This window comes from Agelaius tricolor, unplaced genomic scaffold (genome assembly GCF_023055355.1).
Source record: "Agelaius tricolor isolate 1412-34295 unplaced genomic scaffold, bAgeTri1.0.p SCAF_97, whole genome shotgun sequence".
Lineage (NCBI taxonomy): Eukaryota > Metazoa > Chordata > Aves > Passeriformes > Icteridae > Agelaius > Agelaius tricolor.
Genome location: NW_027269357.1, coordinates 78,388 through 100,650, shown reverse-complemented (window position 1 = coordinate 100,650; position 22,263 = coordinate 78,388). Strand labels below are relative to the sequence as shown.

General features: G+C 50.9%; 3 protein-coding genes and 1 long non-coding RNA gene across 5 annotated transcripts; 1 reads left to right on the top strand and 3 right to left on the bottom strand.

The window, feature by feature from the left end:
* Positions 1 to 164: 164 nt before the first annotated feature.
* Positions 165 to 12,061, bottom strand: LOC139585944 (LIM homeobox transcription factor 1-beta-like). Of its 2 annotated transcripts, XM_071419013.1 has the most exons (9): positions 11,483 to 12,061; positions 10,735 to 10,800; positions 8,421 to 8,610; positions 2,901 to 3,136; positions 1,756 to 1,913; positions 1,377 to 1,454; positions 1,145 to 1,262; positions 661 to 777; positions 165 to 568 (listed from the first exon to the last, which is right to left on the bottom strand). In XM_071419013.1, exons 1-9 carry the CDS (start codon positions 11,688 to 11,690, stop codon positions 387 to 389), a joined length of 1,353 nt encoding a protein of 450 aa, XP_071275114.1. In that variant the 5' UTR covers positions 11,691 to 12,061; the 3' UTR covers positions 165 to 386. The 2 variants fall into 2 exon arrangements, with proteins under 2 accessions (XP_071275114.1, XP_071275115.1); XM_071419014.1 differs by lacking the exon at positions 661 to 777 and having other exon boundaries at positions 10,735 to 11,605.
* Positions 12,062 to 12,214: 153 nt separating this feature from the next.
* On the bottom strand, positions 12,215 to 17,160 carry LOC139585925 (hepatic lectin-like; the record flags this gene model as incomplete). Its single annotated transcript, XM_071418980.1, has 6 exons — positions 12,215 to 12,496; positions 13,058 to 13,170; positions 13,941 to 14,092; positions 14,227 to 14,295; positions 14,947 to 15,054; positions 17,064 to 17,160. Coding segments are annotated over 6 exons (693 nt in total), but the record flags the coding sequence as incomplete, so codon positions are not given.
* LOC139585948 (uncharacterized) lies at positions 14,448 to 14,941 on the bottom strand. The gene is made up of 2 exons (XR_011677403.1): positions 14,822 to 14,941; positions 14,448 to 14,770 (listed from the first exon to the last, which is right to left on the bottom strand). It is a non-coding gene; the product is annotated as an uncharacterized lncRNA (long non-coding RNA).
* A 655-nt stretch (positions 17,161 to 17,815) lies between the features above and the next one.
* On the top strand, positions 17,816 to 21,536 carry PIN1 (peptidylprolyl cis/trans isomerase, NIMA-interacting 1). The gene is made up of 4 exons (XM_071419015.1): positions 17,816 to 17,951; positions 19,181 to 19,372; positions 19,811 to 19,921; positions 20,411 to 21,536. Exons 1-4 carry the CDS (start codon positions 17,894 to 17,896, stop codon positions 20,518 to 20,520), a joined length of 471 nt encoding a protein of 156 aa, XP_071275116.1. The 5' UTR covers positions 17,816 to 17,893; the 3' UTR covers positions 20,521 to 21,536.
* Positions 21,537 to 22,263: the final 727 nt, after the last annotated feature.

Here is a 22,263-nt window from a genome sequence, read left to right as displayed (position 1 = left end):
TTCCATGGAAAAAAAACCCTCCAGGAATTCTGGAAGCCTTCTCAACCCTTGGGAGCCCCGAAATTCCCGGGAATTCCAATCCCACCACCCCCCCCAAATTCCAAAACTTTTCTCTCTTTTTATTTTCCTTTTTTTTTTTTTTTTTTCCTGGGATTTATTTCCCACCAGACATGCAAAAAAAAAAAAAAAAGAAAAAAAAAAAAAAAGAAAAAGAAAAAGGAGGAAGCATTCCCAAAAATTTCCCCCCCAAAAAATTCCCCAAAATTGGCACGGGAGCAGAGGGAAAATACCAAATTCCAGCGGAATCCTGGGGGGGGGGAGTTGATCCCAGTTTTTTTGGGATTCCCAGGGCTGGGATTTCTGGGATTTTCGGGAATTCCGGGATGTCAGGAGGTGAAGTAGGAGCTCTGCATGGAGTACAGGCGCTCCATGGGATTCCCGGGCTCGGGGATTTCGGGAATTCTGGCATTCCCGAGGATCAGCTGCTGGGAATTCTCTGTGGAGATCAGGGCCGCTCCCAAGGATCCCAGGGTGTCCCCGTCCAGCTCCTGGAAAACGCCCTCGGAGTCTGGGGAAAAGGTGGGAAAAATTAGGAAAAATCGGGAAAAATTGGGCAAAGCGGGACGGGGCCTGGGGATTCCCGGAATTCTCTGCAGTTACCGAAGGGCCGGAGCTCCGGGGGCGTTCCCCGGAACGTTCCGGCCTCGCCCTCGAATCCGCCGGGCTCCAGGGGCGGCGGCGGAATCCGGGAAAACGGGACCAGGATCCGCTGCAGGCCTGGGAATGCCGGGATGTGGGATATTGGGATGTGGGATATCGGCATGTGGGATATCGGGTGTGGGATATTGGGATGTGGGAATGCCAGGATGTGGGATATCGGCATGTGGGATATCGGGTGTGGGATATCGGGATGTGGGATATCGGGTGTGGGATATTGGGATGTGGGAATGCTGGGATGTGGGATATCGGGATGTGGGATATCGGGTGTGGGATATCGGGTGTGGGATATCGGGATGTGCGATGGGGATGTTGTGACTTCCCAATTTCCGATCCCTCCATCCCTGATCCACCCCATCCCCATTTTCCCATTCCCATTTTCCCACCCCCATCCCCGTTTTCCCACCCCATTCCCGTCATTCCTGACCCTCCTCATCCTCATTCCCATCCCGGCCGCTCCTCCCGGCTCCTCTCCCGCCTGGAATTCCCCCTCTGGAATTCCCGAGCTGCTCCTGCTGCTGCTGCCTGCGGGCAATCTTCTTCATCTGGGAGGGAAAAAAAAAACACAACACGGAAAAATCCCGGGAAAATCCCAGGAAAATCCCGATTCCGGGGGATTTGGGGTTGTTTTCTCATCCTGGAATTCCAGGAATTCCCACCTTGGCTCGTTGGTTCTGGAACCACACCTGGACCACCCGGACCGTCAGCCCCGTCTCGGCCGCCAGCGTCTCCCGCACCTGGAAAAATCCCTTGGAATTCCGGGAAGGAGAACGGGAATGGGGCAAAAATCCCTCGGAATTCCGGGAAGGAGAGCGGGAATGGGGGGAAAATCCCTCGGAATTCCGGGAAGGAGACCGGGAACGGGGGGAAAAATCCCTCGGAATTCCGGGAAGGAGAACGGGAACGGGGGAAAAATCCTTTGTAATTCCAGCCCCCGATCCCGATTCCAGAACCCCATCCCAAAATCCCGAAATAATCCAGGATCAGTCCCGGCCCATTCCCGGCCCGTTCCCAGCCCGTTCCAGAACGTTCCGGCACCTTCCGGCAGGGTTTGGAGGAGACCTCGAAGGAGGCCTTGAACGCCCGGCGCTGTTGGGAGCTCAGGATGGTTCGGGGCCGCTTGGAGCGTTTGGGGTCCTTCCCGCCGGAATTCCGGGAGCACCGGGAATCCCGGCCCTCCTCGTCCTCGCTCCGAGCTGCGGCCAGGAAAACAAAAAAAAAAAAAAAAAAAAGAGAATTTTGGGGGGAAAAAATCAGAATCCTTCATTGGGACTTGGAATTCCCAGAGGATTTTGGGTTTTTTTGGGGCTGTTCCAGGCCTTGAATTTCCCAGGAAAGGTTTGGCTGTTCCAGCCCTGAAAAGTTCTCAAGAAATCTCCCCAAACAATAGAAAAATCCTCAAAATTCTTAAAAAAAAACTGACGCAAAAGACTCCCAAAAAATACTCCAAAAAATTCCAAAGTATTCCCCAAAACCCCTCTAAGAAAATAATAATTTAAAAATCCCTAAGAAAATTGAAAACAATACATCCCAAAAATCTCTAAAAATACACCAAAAATTCCATAAAAATTTCAAAAAAAATCCCGAAAAAAATACCCCCAAAAATCCAACCCCCCCTGAAAAAATCCCAAAAAAATATCCCCAAAATTCCCAAAAAATAAAAAGAAAAATCCTGAAAAATACCCCAAAAAATCCCTAAAAATTTCCAAAAAAAACCCCAAAAAATCCCGAAAAAAATACCCCCCAAAACCCCAAACCCCCCCTGAAAAAATCCCAAAAAAATATCCCCAAAATTCCCAAAAAAGTACCAAAAAACCCTGAAAAAATCCCCCAAAAATATCCCCAAAATTCCCAAAAAATAAAAAGAAAAACCCTAACAATTCCTGAAAAATACCCCGAAAATACCCCCGAAAAAATCCCAAAAAATCTGAACACGCCCCCCAAATTCCCTAAAAATTAAAAAAAACCAAACCAAAAAAATCTCGAAAAAAATACCCCCAAAAACCCCAAACCCCCCCTGAAAAAAATCCCCAAAATTCCCAAAAAATAAAAAGAAAAACCCCTAAAAATTCCTGAAAAATACCCCGAAAATACCCAAAAAAATCAAAAAAAATCCGAAAAAAACCCCAAAAATCCCCCAAACCCCCCAAATTTACAGTTACTATTACAAATCATTGTTTTACCTCCGTCCTCGGCGGCGGGCCCGGTGGTCCCGGTGGTCCCGGTGGTGCCGGTCCCCGCGTGGCCGCGGCACAGGATGCGCCCGTCGCGCAGCACGAACTCGTCCCCGCTGCGGAGGCGGCGGCCGCAGGAGCCGCAGCGGAGGCAGCGCTCGTGGAAGACGCGGCCCAGGACGCGCAGGACGCGCTCGGAGCGCCCGAGCGCGCCCCGGCAGCGGCTGCAGCAGCGCGGGAACAGCCTGCGGATGGCCGGGGGGTTATGGGGGGGAAATGGCCCGGGTTTGGGGGGAAATATCCCCGGGTTTGGGGGGAAAATATCCCCGGGTTTGGGGGGAAATGTCCTGGGATTCAGAGAAAATATCCCCGGGTTTATGGGGGGAAACGTGCCCGGGTTTGGGGGGAAATATCCCCGGGTTTGGGGGGAAATATCCTGGGATTCAGAGAAAATATCCCCAGGATTTGGGGGGAAATATCCCCAAGATTCGGGGGAAAATATCCTGGGATTCAGAGAACATATCCCCAGGATTTGGGGGGAAACGTGCCCGGGTTTGGGGGGAAATATCCTGGGATTCAGAGAAAATATCCCCGGGATTTGGGGGGAAATATCCCCGGGATTTGGGGGGAATATCCCCCAAATTTGGGGGGAAATGTCCCCAGATGTGGGGGAAAAATATCACCAGATTTGGGGGGAAAATATCTCAGAATTTGGGAGAAAATATGGCCCAGATTTGGGGGGAAGTGTCCCCGGGTTTGGGGGGAAAATATCCCCGGGTTTGGGGGGAAAATATCCTGGGATTCAGAGAAAATATCCCCAAGATTTGGGGGGAAATGTCCTGGGGTTTGGGGGGAATATCCCCCAAATTTGGGGGGAAATGTCCCCAGATGTGGGGGAAAAATATCACCAGATTTGGGGGGAAAATATCTCAGAATTTGGGAGAAAATATCTCAGGATTTGGGGGAAAATGTCCCTGGATGTGGGGGGAAAGTATCCCAGGATTTCACAGGGAAAAAAAAGAGGATTTGGGGGAAATAACGGGACTGGGGGGAAGGATTTGGGATTTCGGGGAAAAATCCTGGGATCTGGGGGGAAATCCCTGGGATTTGGCTTTTTGGGACATCCCCACCCTTTGTATCCCAGCATTTGGGGGGTTTTGGGATGTTCCCACCAGAATTCCCAAAAAAGGGGGACTTTTCCCACTTTTCCAGCCCCTTTTTGGCAATAAAGCAACCCCAAGCTCATAAAATCCCTGTCAGCTCCAATTAGTGGGGATTAAAATTCCCGGGAATTCCTGGGGAGCCTCTCCCAAGTTTTTTAATATCCCCAGAATCCGCTTAAATCCCAATAATTCCCTCGGGGTTTCCATGGAAACGGGAATGTGGGAAAAGGGGGGGGGCTGGGTTGTTTTTTTTTTTTTTTTTCCAGGGATTTTGGGTTTTTCCAGAGGGATTTGGGAAAGGGGAGAAGCTCCCCAAAATTTGGGAATGGGGAAATTGGGAATGTTCTCAAATCCCTCTTTTCCCAGGAGAATCCCCATTTTTGGGGCCCTGCTTTTTTTTTTTGGGAATGACAGGATTTGGGAGGAGCTGGACATTCCAGGGAAACAGCACCCACGAAAATCCCAATTTTTGGGCCCCGTTTCCCTGGGAAAGGCCGGATTAGCCGAACATTCCAAGCAGCTTTTCCATGGGAAAAAAAAAAAAAAACACCCGGAAAATTCCCATTTTTGGGATCCCTTTTCCACCCCTCCCACCCATGTGGAGGAAAACTTGGGACGAGCTCCCGTTTTTTGGGATTTTCCCATTTTGGGAGGGGGGGGGATTTTTTTTTTCCCCCCCTGTTTTCCCCTTTCCCAGCCGCATAAAAACCGCAGGGAAAAAAAATAAAAAGGGATTAAAAAAAAAATAAAAATATTTTCCGTTTTTTTTTTCCCCCCTTCGGTGCCAGAGCTGGGAATTCTGGGAATTTTAATAACGGAGCCGGGGCTGGAAAATTTAATAACGGAGCTGATCCGATTATCCCGGGTTTCTGGCAGAGCAATTTCCGCCGGGGCCGGGGGGGCCGGGGCCGCTGCTGGAATTGGATTTTCCGGAGGTTTCCCTTCCCGGCCGCTCGGATTTTATGGAAACCCCCGAGTTCCGGGAATTTTTGGGGATTTTCCCCCTAAAAATCTGATTTTTTTTTTTAATTTTAGGGCTCGTTTTCCTCATGGATTTGGGGTTTTTTGGGGGAAAAAATCAGGAAATGTTGGGGATTTTTTTTTTGGTGGATTTCCTTAAAAGTGGGATTTTATTTTTGATTTTTTTCTCCAAGATATTGTTTTTTTTTTTTTGGTAGGGGGAAAGAAGGAAAAAATAGGAAAATTTTAGGGTTTTGTAAAATGTTTTTTTCTCCTGGATTTGGTGGGGTTTTTTGGGGAAAAAAAGAGGGAAAAGAAGGGATTTTGGGCTGAGGTTTGGATCCATTAAAATTCCAGGCAGGAATTCTCCTCCCGATCTTATCCCACCTCAATTTCCTGTTGGGCTTTTCCAATTTCCGGCTTTTTCTGCCCATTCCGGGGGGAGGGAAAAAAAAAAATTGGAATAAAATAAAAAATGGGAGAAGAGGGAATGGGGGAGGGGAGGAATTAATGAGGATTTAATGAGAGGAGCTCATTAATGATTCATTAGGGGAGGGTTAATTAAAGGTGGGGATGGGCAGAGCGGGAGAAAAGTGGGAAAAATGGGAATAAAAAATGGGAATAAAAAGTGGGAATAAAGTCAGAATGAGATGGGAATAAAAAGGGGATATTAATAATTTTTGGAATAGTTATTAATATTTACAGTAATTAATATTGATGTTAATCCATCATATTTATTATCCAAATCTTTATTAGCAATGATAAAAATTATTAATAATTAACAGAAACTGGACTAATAATTAGTGTTGATAATTGTTGTTACTAATGAGAGTTTTGTTTAATAATAATAGAAGAGTGGAATTGATTGGTAATAATTAATAATAGTTACTTACGGCTGATAACAATGCTAATAACTTGAATCAATTATTGTTAATGAGAAATAAGAATAAATAATAAGTAGAATAAAATAAAAATTTTAAAATAATAATGATATGGGAATAATAACAGATGGGTGGAATACAATGGTACTAACGAGTGATTATTAATAACTAATAACAATGATATTAATTTTAATTAAGTAATTGTAATAGTAAGTAATATATAATTAGTAGAATTATTAGTGTTTAATAATACTAATCTGGATAATTATTAGGAATTATTATTAATGAGAAAATAGGGAAAGAAAGAAGGAAAAAACAGGGGAAAAATGGGAAAGAGGGAGAAAAATGTGAATTAAAAAAGAGGGCAAGAAAGAAAAACAGGGAAAGAAAAAATCAGGAAAAATGGGAAAAATCCAGCCCAGAATGGGGAAAAAACCCACGGAAAAAAATTCCCTTTTAATGAATCCCAGGAAATGAAGGGAATATGCAAATGAGGCTCCGGGAATTAGTGGGATTTGGGGATTTAATGGGATTTAGGGAATTCATTCCCCGGGATCCTTCATCCCACAAGGATCCGGGAAAACGGGAATGGGGAAAGTGGGGATGGGAATCCCAGAATTCCCAAATTTCCCCACCTAAATCCACACCCAGCACCCTTTTCCCTCTTTTTCATCCCAAAAAATCCCGGATTTCCCCCCAGTTTCCCAAATTTTCCCCTTTCCCCCACCCCTTGGAATCCAAATTCCCAAATTTCCCAAACCTCGATCCCCAAAAAGCCCCAAAAAAAACCGGGAAAAAGGCCCCAAAATCCCAGGGATTTTGACACAGATCCCGATTTTTTTCCAGGCTTTTGCCTCTGGAATTCACTGCTCCCCCATGGAATTAAAGATTAACCAAACCTGGGCCCCATTCCCGAAATTCGTCTGGGTGGGAGAGGGCACGGATCTGCTCCAGTGGAGCCAAAATTCCCATTTTTAACCTCGGGAATGGCCAAAATTCCGGGTTTCTAACGCCTGCAATGACCAAATCCCAGAGTTTTAACCCCCTGAGGTGGAAAATTCAGATTTTTCTCCGGGTTTTTTATGGGAATTTTGGGTCTGGGTGCTTGGAAAAGTGAGAAAATAGGGGAAAAAAAGGGGAGGAAATGTGGGAATTTGGTTTTCCTGAGGATTCCCCAAATCCTGGGCCCAAATTCCCGGGGTTTTCCCCATCCATGGGCCGGGAACATCCGGGACTGGAGGTTCCTGGGAATTCCTGAGGGGATCCCGATGGGAATTTGGGGATGGGGCGGGATCAGATCCCAAAAAAAAAAACCCCGAAATTCCAGGAAAAGCCTCAAAAACCTGAGGAAAAAGGAGCTGGGAGAGGAGTTCAAGGCGAGTTCATCCCAAAAAATTCCGGAGGAGGAGGAGGAGGAGGCCGGGAACGGCTCCAAGGGCTCGGATCCCTCCCGAATTCCCAGAAATCTGACTTCAAAGGGATTCCGAGGGGAGTTTTCCTCCCTTTTTTTGCTTTTTTCTTTTTTTTTTCTTTTCCCGATTTACGGGACAGGTGCCTCTGGAAGGGGCCCTGGGGAGGGGAGAATTCCATGAAAAATCCCTTTGGATTTGGGGTTTCCGTGGGGAAAACGATCCTCCCCCTCCTCACCCAATTCCTTGGGAAAAAGCGGGGGGAAAAGCGGGGAGAATTCCTGGGAAAATGGGAAAAATCGTGGAAAAACCAGGGAAAAACCTTGGGAAATGGGGGGAAAACCTGGAAGATGGGGAAAATCAGGGGGAAAATGGGAAAATAATGGAAAACCAGGGGAAAACCCTTGAAAAATGGGGAAAAAACCCTTGGAAATGGGGAAAATCAGGGGGAAAAAGGGGAAAATTGGGGGAAAAAAAAGGGAAATTGGGGGGGAAAAGGGAAATTTGGGGGGAAAAAGGGGAAATCAGGGGAAAAACGGGGAATTTGGGGGGAAAAAAGGGAAATTTGGGGGAAAAAGGGGAATCAGGGAAAAAAGGGGAAAATCGGGGGAAAAAGGGGAAATCGGGGGAAAAAAGGGAAATTTGGGGGGGGGAAGGGGGAAATCGGGGTAAAAGAGGGGAAATCGGGGTAAAAAGGGGAAATCGGGGTAAAAAAGGGGAAATTGGGGGAAAAAGGGGAAATGGGGGTAAAAAAGGGGAAAATGGGGGTAAAAAAGGGGAAATCGGGGTAAAAAAGGGGAAAATGGGGGTAAAAAAAGGGGGGGAATCGGGGTAAAAAGGGGAAATCGGGGGAAAAAAGGGAAATTTGAGGGGGGGGAAGGGGGAAATCGGGGTAAAAAAGGGGAAATCGGGGGAAAAAAGGGAAAATCGGGGTAAAAAGGGGGAAATTGGGGGGGAAAAGGGAAAATTTAGGGAAAAAAAGGGGGAAAATCGGGGTAAAAGAGGGGAAATCGGGGTAAAAAAGGGGGGAAAATCGGGGTAAAAAAGGGAAAATGGGGGTAAAAAAGGGGAAATCGAAGGAAAAGAGGGTAAATCGCCGGGAGCGGCCGCACTCACCGCTCGTAGTCGGGCGCGCAGAGCAGGCGGCGCTCGCGGCTGAAGCAGCGGCCCCGCAGGGCGCGGCCGCACTCGGAGCAGCGCAGGCACCGCTCGTGCCACGAGCGCTCGTTCACCCGCAGCAGGAACCGGTCCCAGATGCCGCGGCCGCAGCCCGCGCACAGCACCGGGAGCGCGGCGGGACGGGAGCCTGGGGACGGAGAGAGAATGGGGGGAAATCCCGGGAAATGGAGAGTTTGGGGATATTGAGAGATTGGGGGGAAATCCCGGGAAATGGAACTGAGAGACTGGGGGGAAATAGGGGGAAATGGAGAGTTTGGGAACGGGAGAGAGACCGGGGGAAATACGGGGGAATGGAGAGTCTGGGGAACGGAGAGAGATTGGGGGGAAATCCCGGGAAATGGAGAGTTTGGGAACGGGAGAGAGATTGGGGGGAAATCCCGGGAAATGGAACGGAGAGATTGGGGGAAATAGGGGGAACGGAGAGATTGGGGAAATGCCGGGAAATGGAACAGAGAGTTTGGGGGGAAATACAGGGAAATGGAGAGTTTGGGAACGGGAGAGAGATTGGGGGAAAATGGGGAAATGGAGAGATTGGGGAACGGAGAGAGATTGGGGGGAATACGGGGAAATGGAGAGATTGGGGATATTGAGAGATTGGGGGGAAATCCCGGGAAACGGAGAGTCTGGGGAATGGAGAGATTGGGGGAAAACGGGGAAATGGAGAGTTTGGGGGGAAATAGGGGGAAATGGAACGGAGAGATTGGGGGGAAATACGGGGAAATGGAGAGTCTGGGGAAATAGAGAGATTGGGGAAAATACGGGGAAATGGAACGGAGAGATTGGGGGAAATACGGGGAAATGGAGAGTCTGGGGAACGGGGGAGAGATTGGGGAAATTGAGAGATTGGGGGAAATCCCAGCAAATGGAGAGTCTGGGGAATGGAGAGAGATTGGGGGGAAATATGGGGAAATGGAGAGTCTGGGGAACGGGGGAGATTGGGGGGAAATCCCGGGAAATGGAGAGTTTGGGGAATGGAGAGAGATTGGGGGGAAATCCTGGGAAATTGAGAGTTTGGGGAATGGAGAGAGATTGGGGGGAAATATGGGGAAATGGAGAGTTTGGGGAAATTGAGAGATTGGGGGGAAATCCCGGGAAACGGAGAGTCTGGGGGAAAATCTGGAAAAATCTGGGAGAAATTGTGGGGGAAAAAGAGAAAATTTGGGGAAAATTGGAAAATTCGGGAGAAATATGGGGGGATTTGGGGCAAAATGTGGGAAATGGGAGGATTTAAGGAAAACCAGGGAAATTCAGGGGGAAACGTGGGAGAACCCAGGAAGAACGGGGTTGGACATCAGGGAAATTCCATGTGGAGCTCCCAGAGATCCAAAGGAATATTTTTCCATGGCAAAAAGGGGAATTTGGGGGATTTTGGGAAGGAATCCAGGGGATTTGAGGGGTTTTTTTTTCCTCACTCCGGATTTTTGGGAATTTTATTTTTCTACCTCATTTTTATCCCAACTTTCATCTCTGGCAGCTCCTCAAAGGGAAGGGAGGGAGGGAAAAATTCCAATTTTTCTCTGGCAGCGCCTCCTCCTCCTCCTCCTCCTGAGGCCATTCCCGGGTTTCTTCTGCCCGAATTCCGGGAAAAATCTGGCCCCAGATCCCAGGGATGGAGCCCAAAACTCCCAGGAAAAACGGGAATGAGGGGAGCCCCTGATCTTGGATTTAATTTGGAATTTTGGTCCCAGTTTTGATTTGGAATTCCAATCCCAATTTCAATTCCAAATTCAAACTCCCAAATTCCAAGGCCAGCTCCGATTTGGACCCCGAAATTCCAAATTCCAATTCCCGGGGGTTTTCCAAAGATTTTTATCCCGTTCCTGAGGTTTTTCCCCACACTTTTCACTCCCCCAATCACATTTCGCCCCCACCGCGGGCTAAAATTGAGGATTTAAAATCCCAATTCCTGATTAATTTGGAGGGGAAACCCGGGAATAATTAAAGAGGGAATGAGGACGAATTTTCGGGAATTTCTGGGGATGTGGGGTCAGGGAAAAATCCCCGGGAAAATCCTGGATTCCAGCCCGGGAAAATGAAAAAAAAAACCACGGGAATTCTGCCTAAAAAAAAAGAAAAAACGAAATTGGGAAAAGGGGGGGCTCGGAGCCGGGACAAAAAACGGGAATAAAGAGGAAAACTCTGGGAAAAACGGGAAAAGGGACCCGGGAATGGGAAAAACATCCCGAAATGGGGGATGCTGGAGGGAATTTTGGGGATTCCCGGTGTCATTCCCGGAATTCCCGGTACTCACCGGCTCCCGGGAGCGGCGCTCCCTGCTCCCGGCAGGACGGAGCCTCCTCCGGCTTCATCCCGGCGGCTGCGGGGCAGAGGAAACGCCGGGAAAAGCGGGAAAAAGCGGGAAAAAGCGGGAAAAAGAGGGATGGGAGCGGGGGAAAAGCGGGAAGGAACCGGGAAAGCGCCGGGAGAGGAGCGGGAAGGAGACCGGGAACGGAGCGGGAGAAAATCGGGAACGGGGAGGGACAGGGACAGCACCGGGATGGGAGCGAGGGAAAACCGGGCAAAAAACCGGGATGGGAGCGAGGGAAAGGACCGGGAAGAGCCCGGGATGGGAGCGGGAACGGACCGGGGGGGAACCGGGCAGAAACCGGGAGCGGAGAGGAGAAAAACCGGGAAAGCGCCGAGATCGGAGCGGGAAGAGCTCCCGGGATGGGAGCGGGGGAAAAACCGGGATGGGAGCGGGATAGGAGCGGGGTAAAACCGGGATGGGAGCGGGTGAAAAAGCGGGGAAAAACCGGGATGGGAGCGGGGTAAAACCGGGATGGGAGCGGGGTAAAACCGGGATGGGAGCGGGGTAAAACCGGGATGGGAGCGGGGTAAAACCGGGAAGGTCCCGGGGCAGGAGAACCGGGAGGCGCCGTCCCCGGGGCCGCTCCTGCGGCTCCTCCCGGTGCTCCCGAACCGCCCCGGCACCGCCGCTCACCCCGCCCGTCGCGACTGTCGCGACACGGCGGCCCCGACGGGACCCGCAGGGAACTCACCGGGACCGCGACGGCGACAGCGGGACGGGGACGGCGACAACGGCGCCGCGATCGCGACAGCGGCGGCGACAGCGGGATCGCGACAGTGACACCGGGCCCGGCGCGCCCCCGGCCGTGCGCGCTCCCGGGGGAGGGGCGGGGGCGCGCACGGGGGAGGGGGCAGGAAAGGGGGGGGGGGAGGGAATTCCCATTTTTTGGGAATTCCCATTTTTCCCCCCCAAAACTGGGAATTCCCCAAAAAAATGGGAATTTCCAAACCCAAAAAATGGGAATTCCCAAACGTAAAAAAATGGGAATTCCCAAAAAAACCCCAGGAATTCCATCCCCAAACCCAAAGGAATTGGGGGAAATTTGGGATCCAGTTGGATTTGGGGAAAATCCAGAGGGAATTGGGGGGTACGGGAAGGACAAACTCCCAAAATTCCCAAATCCCTGTGGGATCCCAGGCCCACCCAGGACCTGAATCCCCAAACCCACCAAAACCCCAGAAAATTCCCCCTGGAAATCCAAATTAAATAGGGAAAAAAAACCAGGGAAAAGCTTGGGAAATGCTGATTTTTAGGGAAAATTATGGAAAATGGGGAATGGGGCCGAAAAAGTTCCCAAATCCCTGAATCTCCAGAGAGTTTTACCTTAAAACCACCAAAGCCCCGGGAATCTCCCACCCCAAACCTCCCAAAATCTGGGAAAACTCAAGGAGAAAGTTCAGGAAAATCCCAAATTCGCCCCAAACCAGAGCAGGAATCTCCTTTTATTCCCTTAAAAAATCCACTTTTTTTTCGGGAATTTCGCACCGCAGCCCCGCAGGGGGGTGGGAAAATCGGGAAAATCGGGAAAATCGGGAATGGGGATCCCGGATTTCAGTGGGCGAAGGGGGGTTTTTGGGAGAGGGGGCGCTCGCAGACGAAGAAGCACTCGAAGGTGCAGTGGACGTCGTTCCACTTCCCGGAGATCCAGAGGTGGGCGCAATCCTCGTTCTTCCCGCTGTCGTTGGGCTCCCCCTCCCGCCAGAACCTGGGAGGAAACCCGGGATTTGGGATGGGGAGGGCTGGCGGGAGGAAGCCCCCGTAAAAATTCACAATTTTTTTTGGGGGGGGGAAATTCAGCAAAAATCCCGAGTTTTGGGGAGTGAAATTCCCCGAAATTCCAACATTAAGGGGGAGAAATTTTCCCTAAATATTCCAGTATTTGGAGGGTTTTTTGGGAGGGAATCCCCCAGAATTCCAACATTTGGGCTCCGCTATCCCCAAATCCCAATTCTTGGCTCGCTTTCTGCGGAGAAAATTCCAAGAACACCCCCCCAGATTTGTGGGAATTCCGAGCGGGAAAAAAATCCCAGTCCCAATTTTGGGGTGGAACTCTGGGATTTTGGGGTGGAATTCTGGGATTTTGGGGTGGAATCCTGGGGTTTTGGGGTGGAATCCCGGGGTTTTGGGGTGGAATTCCGGGGTTTTGGGGTGAAACTCTGGGATTTTGGGGTGGAATCCCGGGATTTTGGGGTGGAATTCCGGGGTTTTGGGGTGAAACTCTGGGATTTTGGGGTGGAATTCCGGGGTTTTGGGAGCCGGGGCTCACGTGAAGGAGGATTTGTAGTCGGTGCCGTCGACCCATTCCCAGTTTCCCTCGGAATTGCGGTCGGTGAGGCCGATCCAGAAGCGCTCGTTCCGCGCGCGGGACATCAGGAACTGCTGCAGCGGGGGAAAACCGGGATCACCGGGGGCTTTGGGATCGGCGGGAAAAAAGGGAAAATCGGGAAAATCGGGACAATCTGGGTTGGGATCAGGATCCGGATTTCAGATTTGGGATTTGCTCGGGGAAGCTGACGCTGATGGCGAGGTTTGTGTGGCATTAGGGAATTCCCTTTGGGATTTAGGATTTGCCATGGGGACTCGGGATTTGGGATCCAAGATCTGGGATTGGGGCTCAGGATTTGGGGTCAGTTGGGGATTTGGGCACAGGATTCAGGATGGGGATTTGGCCACGGGACTTTGGTATTTGGGATCGGGATCAGGGTGGGGATCGGGGATGGGGATTTTTGGGATTTGGGATCAGGGTGGGGATTCGGGATTGGGATTTGGGGCTGGGATCAGGGTGGGGATTCGGGATTGGGATTTGGGGTTGGGATCAGGGTGGGGATTCGGGATTGGGATTTGGGGTTGGGATCAGGATGGGATTCAGGATTGGGATTTGGGGTTGGGATCAGGGTGGGATTCAGGATTGGGATTTGGGGTTGGGATCAGGGTGGGGATTCGGGATTGGGATTTGGGGTTGGGATCAGGGTGGGGATTCGGGATTGGGATTTGGGGTTGGGATCAGGGTGGGGATTTGGGATTGGGATTCGGGGTCAGGATGGGGATCAGGGACAGGGATTTTGAGGATTTGGGATGGGGAGTGGGGATTTCAGGGATCTGGGATCAGGGACAGGGAATTTCGGGAATTTTGGGAATTCCGGGGTCACCTGCTCGGCGAAGCTGCCCACCACGGCCAGGTCGGCGCGGCGCTCCCGGCACCGCTCCCGCGCCCGCTCCCAGCTCAGCCGAGCCAGCGAGAAATAATAGCAATTCCCAGAGAAATATTCCCATTCCCGGGAATCCGCCCCGCACGGGAACACTGCGGGAGCGACGCGGGGAGGGAAAAATCACCCAGAGCCCGGGACTCGGGAATCCTCTGCCCCTGAATCCCCCAGGAACGGGGAAACTGGGGATATCCAGAGGGGAAGATTTCAGGGAATTGTGGGGACTTACGGAAGGAATCCCAGCTGGAAAAATTCCACTCCTGTTTCTCCTGGTGGAGTTTGGAGGAAATGGAGGAAACTGGGGGGGGGAAAAAAAGAGGGAAAAATTCCCGAAAAATCGGAATTCTGCTTTTTTTGGGGGGGATTTCTAACACTTTGTATCCCAGTATTTGGGGAATTTGGGAATTTCCTGCCCCAGTTCCAGACAGAATTTGGGGGTTTTTTTTTGGGGGGGATTGGGATGGGAATGAGGGAATTCAGGGAATTTGGGAATGAGGGAAATCAGGGAACTTGGGATGGAATGAGGGAATGAGGATGAAATTCCAGGATTTGGGATGGATGGAGGGGGAGTTCCTCCACACAGAATTCGGGAATTACGGGGAATTTTGGGACTTGGGATGGGAATTCAGGGAATTCCGGGAGTTGGGATGGATGGGAACAGAGAGGGGGGAATTGAAGGATTTGGGACCTCAGGGAATTGGGATGGATGGGATCTGGGGGGAATTGAAGGATTTGGGACCTCAGGGAATTGGGGGAATTGAAGGATTTGGGATCTCAGGGAATTGGGATGGATGGGATCTGGGGGGAATTGAAGGATTTGGGACCTCGGGGAATCGGGACGGATGGGAATTGGGGTGAATTTCCCGGCCTGGATTCCGGGAACGCCGAGGAATTCCGGGGTTTGGGGCGGCTGTTTTGGGGGTTCTGGGAATGTTTGGGGGGCCCCCACCTCTGGCCAGCGCCAGGGCGCTGAGGCCCAGCAGCAGCAGCGAGGAGAGCGCCAGGCTCAGGTACACGGCCGGGAAGGAGCGGAGCCGCGCCGGGAGCGCCCCGGCGCCTGGAAAACGGGGGGAAAAAACGGGAAATTGGGAAAAACGGGGGGAGAAACGGGGGGAAATGGGGAAAAAACGGGCAGAAAATGGGAATAAAATGGGGAGAAATGGTGAGAAACGGGGGGAAATGGATAAAATTGGGAGAAATGGGGATAAAATGGGAAAGAAATGGGATAAAAGGGGGAAAATCAGGGGAAAATGGGGGGAAATGGGAAATAAAGGGATAAAACGAGGAAAACAGGGGGAAATGGGAGGAAATGGGATGAAACTGAGATAAAATGGGGGCAAATGGGGAAAACCCAATAGATCCAGGGGTAATCCAACAAATTCAGGGAAAAATGGAGGGGAAATGAAAAGAAATCCAGGGAAACTTTGGGAAAATCCAGGAAAATGGAGGGGAAATGCGGGGAAGAATCCTGGGAAAAATCAGGGAAAAATTCAAGGAAAATGTGGGGAAAATTCAGGGAAAATGCAAGGAAAATCCCTCCCTGCTCTTCCCAGGATTTCCCCCCAGCTTTTCCCACTCTGTTTGTCCAGGGGTTAATCAATAACCGGGAATGCTCTGAGTTTGCCGCCAGGACGGGAAAATTTAGGAATAATTCGTGGGGTTTGGGCTTCTTTTATTGGGATTCTTTTGGGAATTATTCAGGGATTCGTTCCTGATTAATTCCAGAATTATTTTATTTGGAATCATTTGCTTCAATGATTCCTTCAGGAATTATTTAACGAATTCTTTTGGGAATTGTTGGGGAATTATTCAGGGAATTATTTTTTAATAATTTCCCAATTACTTCTGGAATTGTTTTGGGATTCCCAGGAATTTGAAGCTCCCCGGAGTGGAATTTTTGGAATTATCCAAATTCCCTGATCAGGGGAGGAAGAGAGAAGGAAAGGCCCTTGGAAAAACCCTTGGAAAAGCAAGAAAAATCCAGGAATTCCACCTGGGATGAGGCGCAGTTCATCCTGGAGCTCCTCCTCGTCCATCCTGGGATTGTTGGGGGGATTTTTTTGATTTTCTGGATCAGAGGCCACAGGGGCACTCCGGAGATGATCCTGGGATTGTTTCAGTTCCTCCTTCCTCTCCAGAGGGTTAAAATTTAATCCAAGAATTTTTTGGGGCTGGATTTTTGGGCTTGGAGCCAATTCCAGAGAATTGCAGGTTTTTTTTTTTTTTTTCCCTTCATCCGAGGATTTTTTTTGATTTTTAGTGGGTTTTTCTTTTGATTATTAAGTGGATTTTTTAGGGTTTTTTTTTGATGGAGGGGGGGATTTCCGTGGACATTTGTGGGATTTTCATGGATTTTTGTGAGGCTTTCATTGATTTTTATGGATTGTTCTGATTTTTTTTTTAATTTTAGGGCAATTTAAAAGATTTTAATGGATTCCTTGGATCTTGATGGGTTATTTTTCAGGTTGCAGGACATTTTTAAATTTTTCTGGATTAAAAAAAAAAAAAGGTAAATTTTTGTGCATTTTTGGGCATTTTTAAATTTATTTTGAGGATTTTGGGCAATGTTTCTTTGAATTTCGGAGATTTTGGCAAATCTTTATTTGAATTTTGGTGGCTGCTGGGGGGATTTTTTGGGAATTTTCAAGGATTTTCCTCCTCCTTTGAATCAAAACCACAAATACGGAAAGAAAGCGAGCCTGGGAAATCTGAACAATCCCAAAAAAGCTTAGATTTGGGAACCAATCCCGCAATTCCGAGGTCACAGAGACCTGGATTTCATCACCAGGGCCAAATTCCGGCCGAATTTTTTGCCAAAATTCCCGAGGATTTGGGGTCAAAACGGACCAAAATGGCGGCAGGCCCTGAGGGGCGGTGGAAAGGGCGGGAAAAAAGGGCGGGAAGAAGGTGGGGAAAGGGAAGGAAAAAGGCGAGGCCGGGGTGGCTCTGGGCGCCATTCGTCCCCTGCCAGTCCCCGTTGTCCCCAGTGGCTCCTCAGAGCCCCCCATGGAACCCAAAGACCCCCCCAGTAACTCTCAGTAGCTCCCAGTAACCCCCAGTACCGACCCGTGGGGGGGCCCAGGCCGCTCCTGCCGCCATCTTGGCCGTTGCTATCAACAAACGCCGCTGCCAGGCAACGCTTCAGGTAACCGGCGTCGGCGTGACGTCACGTCCCATACACAATGATGTCAGTTCCGGGCCCAGCACAATGGCGGCCTGGAGGTACCCGGTGGGTTCTGGAGGCACCGGGAGCGCTCAGGAAATACCGGGACGCCCCTGAGGGGTCTAGGGGAGGCTCCGGAGGTCCCGGGGGAGGCTGCGCAACCCCGTCGTCCCCCCCAAATCCGCCAACCCACCCCCCGTTGGCCTTAATTCCTACTGCGGATGAGATCCAGGACGGGGATGAACGACCACGAGCCGCTGACGCGTCCTCTCCGTGTCCCCCTGTTCTCCCGGTGTTCTCCGTTTTCCTCCCCACCCTCAGTTCTCTCCCTCCCATCCCCTCTGTGACCAAATCGGCGCCACGCTGAGGATTTGAACCGGCCGCGCGCGTTCTGGAGCGTTGAATTTATTGATAATAAAGCTGCTTTTGAAGTCCCGGTTATTTCGTGGTTATTCCCGGTGGGACCGGGACGACCTAACCAGCAGGAGTGGAGGCGGCAGTTCGTCTTTGCGTTCCGGTTAAGTTTGTCCACCCACGACCACCGTCCCTCCTTTCCCGCGCCCTTCTCGACTTCACCGCGCGCCTGATTGACGCGTGGCTTCACCAATAGAATTGCGCGACGGAGGCCGCCGCGTCTCTTCCGACCAATGGAAGCGCGAGCAGGGCGGGTTTACCCGCCCCCTCCGCGCGCCGGTGTGGGCGGCCCGCGCAGGGCGGGCAGAGGGAAGGGAAGATGGCGGAGGAGGAGAAGCTGCCCGCGGGGTGGGAGAAGCGCATGAGCCGCAGCTCCGGTGAGGGCCTGAGGGCGTGGGGCTACCGGGGGAGGGCGCGGGGAAGGAGCGGCGGCGATGGGGGAGGTGGGAAGGGGGGGGTGGCAGCGTTGGGCTCTGGAGGCGATGAGGGGGCGTGGGGGGGGCGGTGCGTGAGGGGAATTTGACGGGGGGGGGGCTCCGAATTGAGGGGGGGGGGGGGTCTTGTGGGGATCATCGCCTCAGGGAGGGGGAGTCACTCTCGTGAGGGAAATTTGGGTGGAGGTCCCCAGTTCAGGGGGTTCTGAGGGGGGTCTTCACCTCAGGGAAGGGGGACACCTCCGTGAGGGAATTTTTGAGGGGGCGTCAACTCCGTGAGGGGAATTTGAGGGGGGTCTCCCTCGTGACGGGAATTTGGGGGGGGGATCGTCGCCTCAGGGAAGGAAGGACCCCAGTTGAGGATTTGGGTGGGGGTCACTCCCCAGCAGGAAGGGGCTCAGAATTGGGGAGGTTTTTCGGGGGTGAGAAGTTGATTTTTTGGGGTCCAAACTTGGTTCTGGGGGTCAGGACCTTGTAGTTTGGGGTCTATAACTTGGGGTTTGGTGAGTTGATCACTGATCAATAACCAATAATTGATCAATATCCCCTAGGAAGGGTGTACTACTTCAACCACCTGATGGTGGAGTCAATCCTGGGGTCTATAATCTGGTTTTTGTATCTTTAAGCTATTTTTTCACTGTCAATCTCTAACCAATCAGTGATCAATAGACAATAATTGATCAACAGCTCTGTGGGATGGTTTTATTGCTTCAACCACTTTGATGAACACAAGTCTGTGTTGTCCATCAGTGGATTTTTGGGGTCTTTAATCTGGTTTTTGGGTTCCATAACCTCCATGTTCAGCATTAATCAGTAACTAATCACTGATCAATAACTGATACTTGATCAATAGCTCCCTGGGGAGGCTGTACTATTTCAACCACCAGACAAACGCCAGCCAGCAGAGTCATTGAGCTGGGATTTGATGTGAATAACCTGTTTTTTCAGCGTAAATCAATGCCTGATCACCAACCAATAACCAATAGCTGATCAATAACCCCATAGGACGCATGTACTATTTCAACCACCTGGTGAACACGAGTCAGCAGGGTGAATATGGGGGCCTGCCAGAGGGGTGTTGGTGCCAATAACCAGGATTTTAGATACCAATCAGTAACCGATCAACAACAAATAACCAATAAGTGATCAATAACCGATCGATACCCCCTCAGGCCGGGTGTATTACTTCAACCACCTGACGAACGCCAGCCAATGGGAGCGGCCGAGCGGGGGCGCGCGGGCGGAGCCGGGGCGCGTGCGCTGCTCGCACCTGCTGGTCAAGCACAACCAATCGCGGCGGCCGAGCAGCTGGAGGCAGGAGCGCATCACCCGCTCCAAGGAGGAGGCGCTGGAGCTCATCAACGGCGAGTGCTGGGTGTTCCCGGGAATGACTGGGGGTCTGGGAATGACCGGGAATTCCTGGGAATGCCCGGGGGGTCTGGGGATTCCTGGGAATCCTGGGAATGCCGGGGGGATCCTGGGAACCGCAGCTGGAGGCAGGAGCGCATCACCCGCTCCAAGGAGGAGGCGCTGGAGCTCATCAACGGCAAGTGCTGGGTATTCCCGGGAATTCCCGGGAAAAAAACCCTGGGAATGGTGATTTTGGGGGAAAAAAAAAGTGGGAATTGTGGTTTTTTTTTTTTTTTTTTGGAAGAAAACCTGCAGGGATGTTCGTTTGGGGTGGTTTTGAGGATGTTTTGGGGCTCTGTCTCCTTTCCTGTGGAATTTGCGGCATCCGGGGAATTTCGGGAGTGGTTTTGATCCCTAAATTTGAGGTTTTTCCTGTTTTTTTTTTTTTCCAGGTTACATCCAGAAGATCAAATCAGGAGAGGAGGATTTTGAGTCTTTGGCTTCGCAGTTCAGCGACTGCAGCTCAGCCAAGGCTGGGGGGGACCTGGGAGCATTCGGGAGAGGTGAGGGATTCATCCCAAAAAAACTCCAAATCCCTCAATTCCAGGGATTCATCCCAAAAAATTCCAAATCCCTCAATTCCAGGGATTCATTCCCAAAAAAACTCCAAATCCCTCAGTTCCACAGGATTCATCCCAATAAAACCCAAATCCATAGTTTTTTAGGGATTTATCCCCCCAAAAAACTCCAAATCCCCCATAATTCCAACTGGAATCAAGTCCCCCCCTTCAAATCCCTGATTTTTCATTGGGAAACCCCCCAAATCCCAAATCTTTTATGGAATTTTGGGTGGTACTACCTCTTTTTTTTAGGTTGAAACCTCCCTAAATGTGGGGGGTTTTTTTCCCTTTATGACACAAAATTCCATCCGGCATCAATCCAGCAGGACAAACTCCCGGAATCAATCCCCCCCCTACCCCTTCCAAATCCCAGAGTTTTCCTCGGGAAGCACCCCGGATCCCAATTTTTTTTTGCGGAATTTCGGGTTGCAGGGCAGATGCAGAAGCCGTTCGAGGACGCCTCGTTCGCGCTGCGGGCCGGCGAGATGAGCGGCCCCGTGTTCACCGAGTCCGGGATCCACATCATCCTCCGCACGGAGTGAAGTGCCTTGGCAGGGCAGGGCCTCCGGGGAATCCACGGGGAGCCGGTGGGGACCCACGGGAATCTATGGAGGCCCTCAGGAATCCATGGGGAAGCCACGGGAATCCGTGGAAGTCCTGGGGGATCCGTGGGGATCCGCCGGGATCTGTAGAAATCTGTTAACTCCGCGGGAAGCTGTGGGAATTCTCAGGAATCCACGGGAATCCTCAGGAAATCCATGGGAATCTATGGAGATCCATGGGAATTCACAGGAATTCATGGAAGTCCATGGAGATCCATGGGAGTCTATGGGAATCCTCAGGAATTCACGGGAACTCACGGAAATCCTCAGGAATTGATGGGAATCTATGGAAATCCTCAGGAGTCCATGGGAATTCGTGGAGGTCCGTGGGAATCCTCAGGAATCCACAGGAAATCCATGGGAATCCACAGGAAATCCATGGAATCCACGGGAGTCCATGGAATCCACAGAAATCCATGGGAATCCACGGAAATCCATGGAATCCACAGAAATCCATGGGAATCCACAGGAAATCCATGGGAATCCACAGAAATCCATGGGAATCCCGCCCTGCGCTCCCCACCACGAACTCCAGATCCCACAACTCCATTATTCCCTCCTGGGTGGGAGGAAATACAGGGAATTCCTGCAGTTTTTGGGAATGTTGGGTCAGCCAGAGCCGGCTCCCGGCGGTCCCATGGTGGTGGCGGTGACAATGGCAACGATGGCGATGGCCAGCAGTGACAGTGACAGTGACAGCAAGGACAATGGCCCACAGTGACAGTGACAGTAAGGACAATGGCCCACAGTGACAGTGACAGCAAGGACAATGGCTCACAGTGACAGTGACAGTGACAGTAAGGACAATGGCCAGCAGTGACAGTGACAGTGACAGCAAGGACAATGGCCCACAGTGACAGTGACAGCAAGGACAATGGCCAGCAGTGACAGTGACAGTGACAGTGACAGCAAGGACAATGACCAACAGTGACAGGGACAGTGACAGCAAGGACAATGGCTCACAGTGACAGTGACAGTGACAGTAAGGACAATGGCCAGCAGTGACAGTGACAGTGACAGCCAGGACAATGGCTCACAGCACAGTGACAGTGACAGTGACAGCAAGGACAATGGCCAGCAGTGACAGTGACAGTGACAGTGACAGCAAGGACAATGACCAACAGTGACAGGGACAGTGACAGCAAGGACAGTGGCCCACAGTGACAGTGACAGCAAGGGACAATGGCCAGCAGTGACAGTGACAGTGACAGCAAGGACAATGGCCCACAGTGACAGTGACAGTGACAGCAAGGACATTGACAATGACCAACAATGGTGACCATGACCAGCAACCAACAAAGGTGACAATGACCATGACCAATGATGGTGACAACAATGACAATGACCAGTGGTGGTGACAATGACCACGATAATGGTGGTGATGGCAATGACCATGACCAACGATGGCGACAGTGACCAACGATGGTGACAATGACCATGACCATGACCAATGATGGTGACAATGACGATGTCCAGTGGTGGTGACAATGACAAATGAAGGTGACAATGACAATGCCCAATGAAGGTGACAATGACCAACGATGGTGACTGTGAGCAACAACCAACAAAGGTGACAATGACAATGACCAGCGACGGTGATGACAATGATGACCAGCCATGGCAATGGCCAACAATGATGACAGTGATGATGATGATGATGACAGTGACAGTGGTGATGAATAC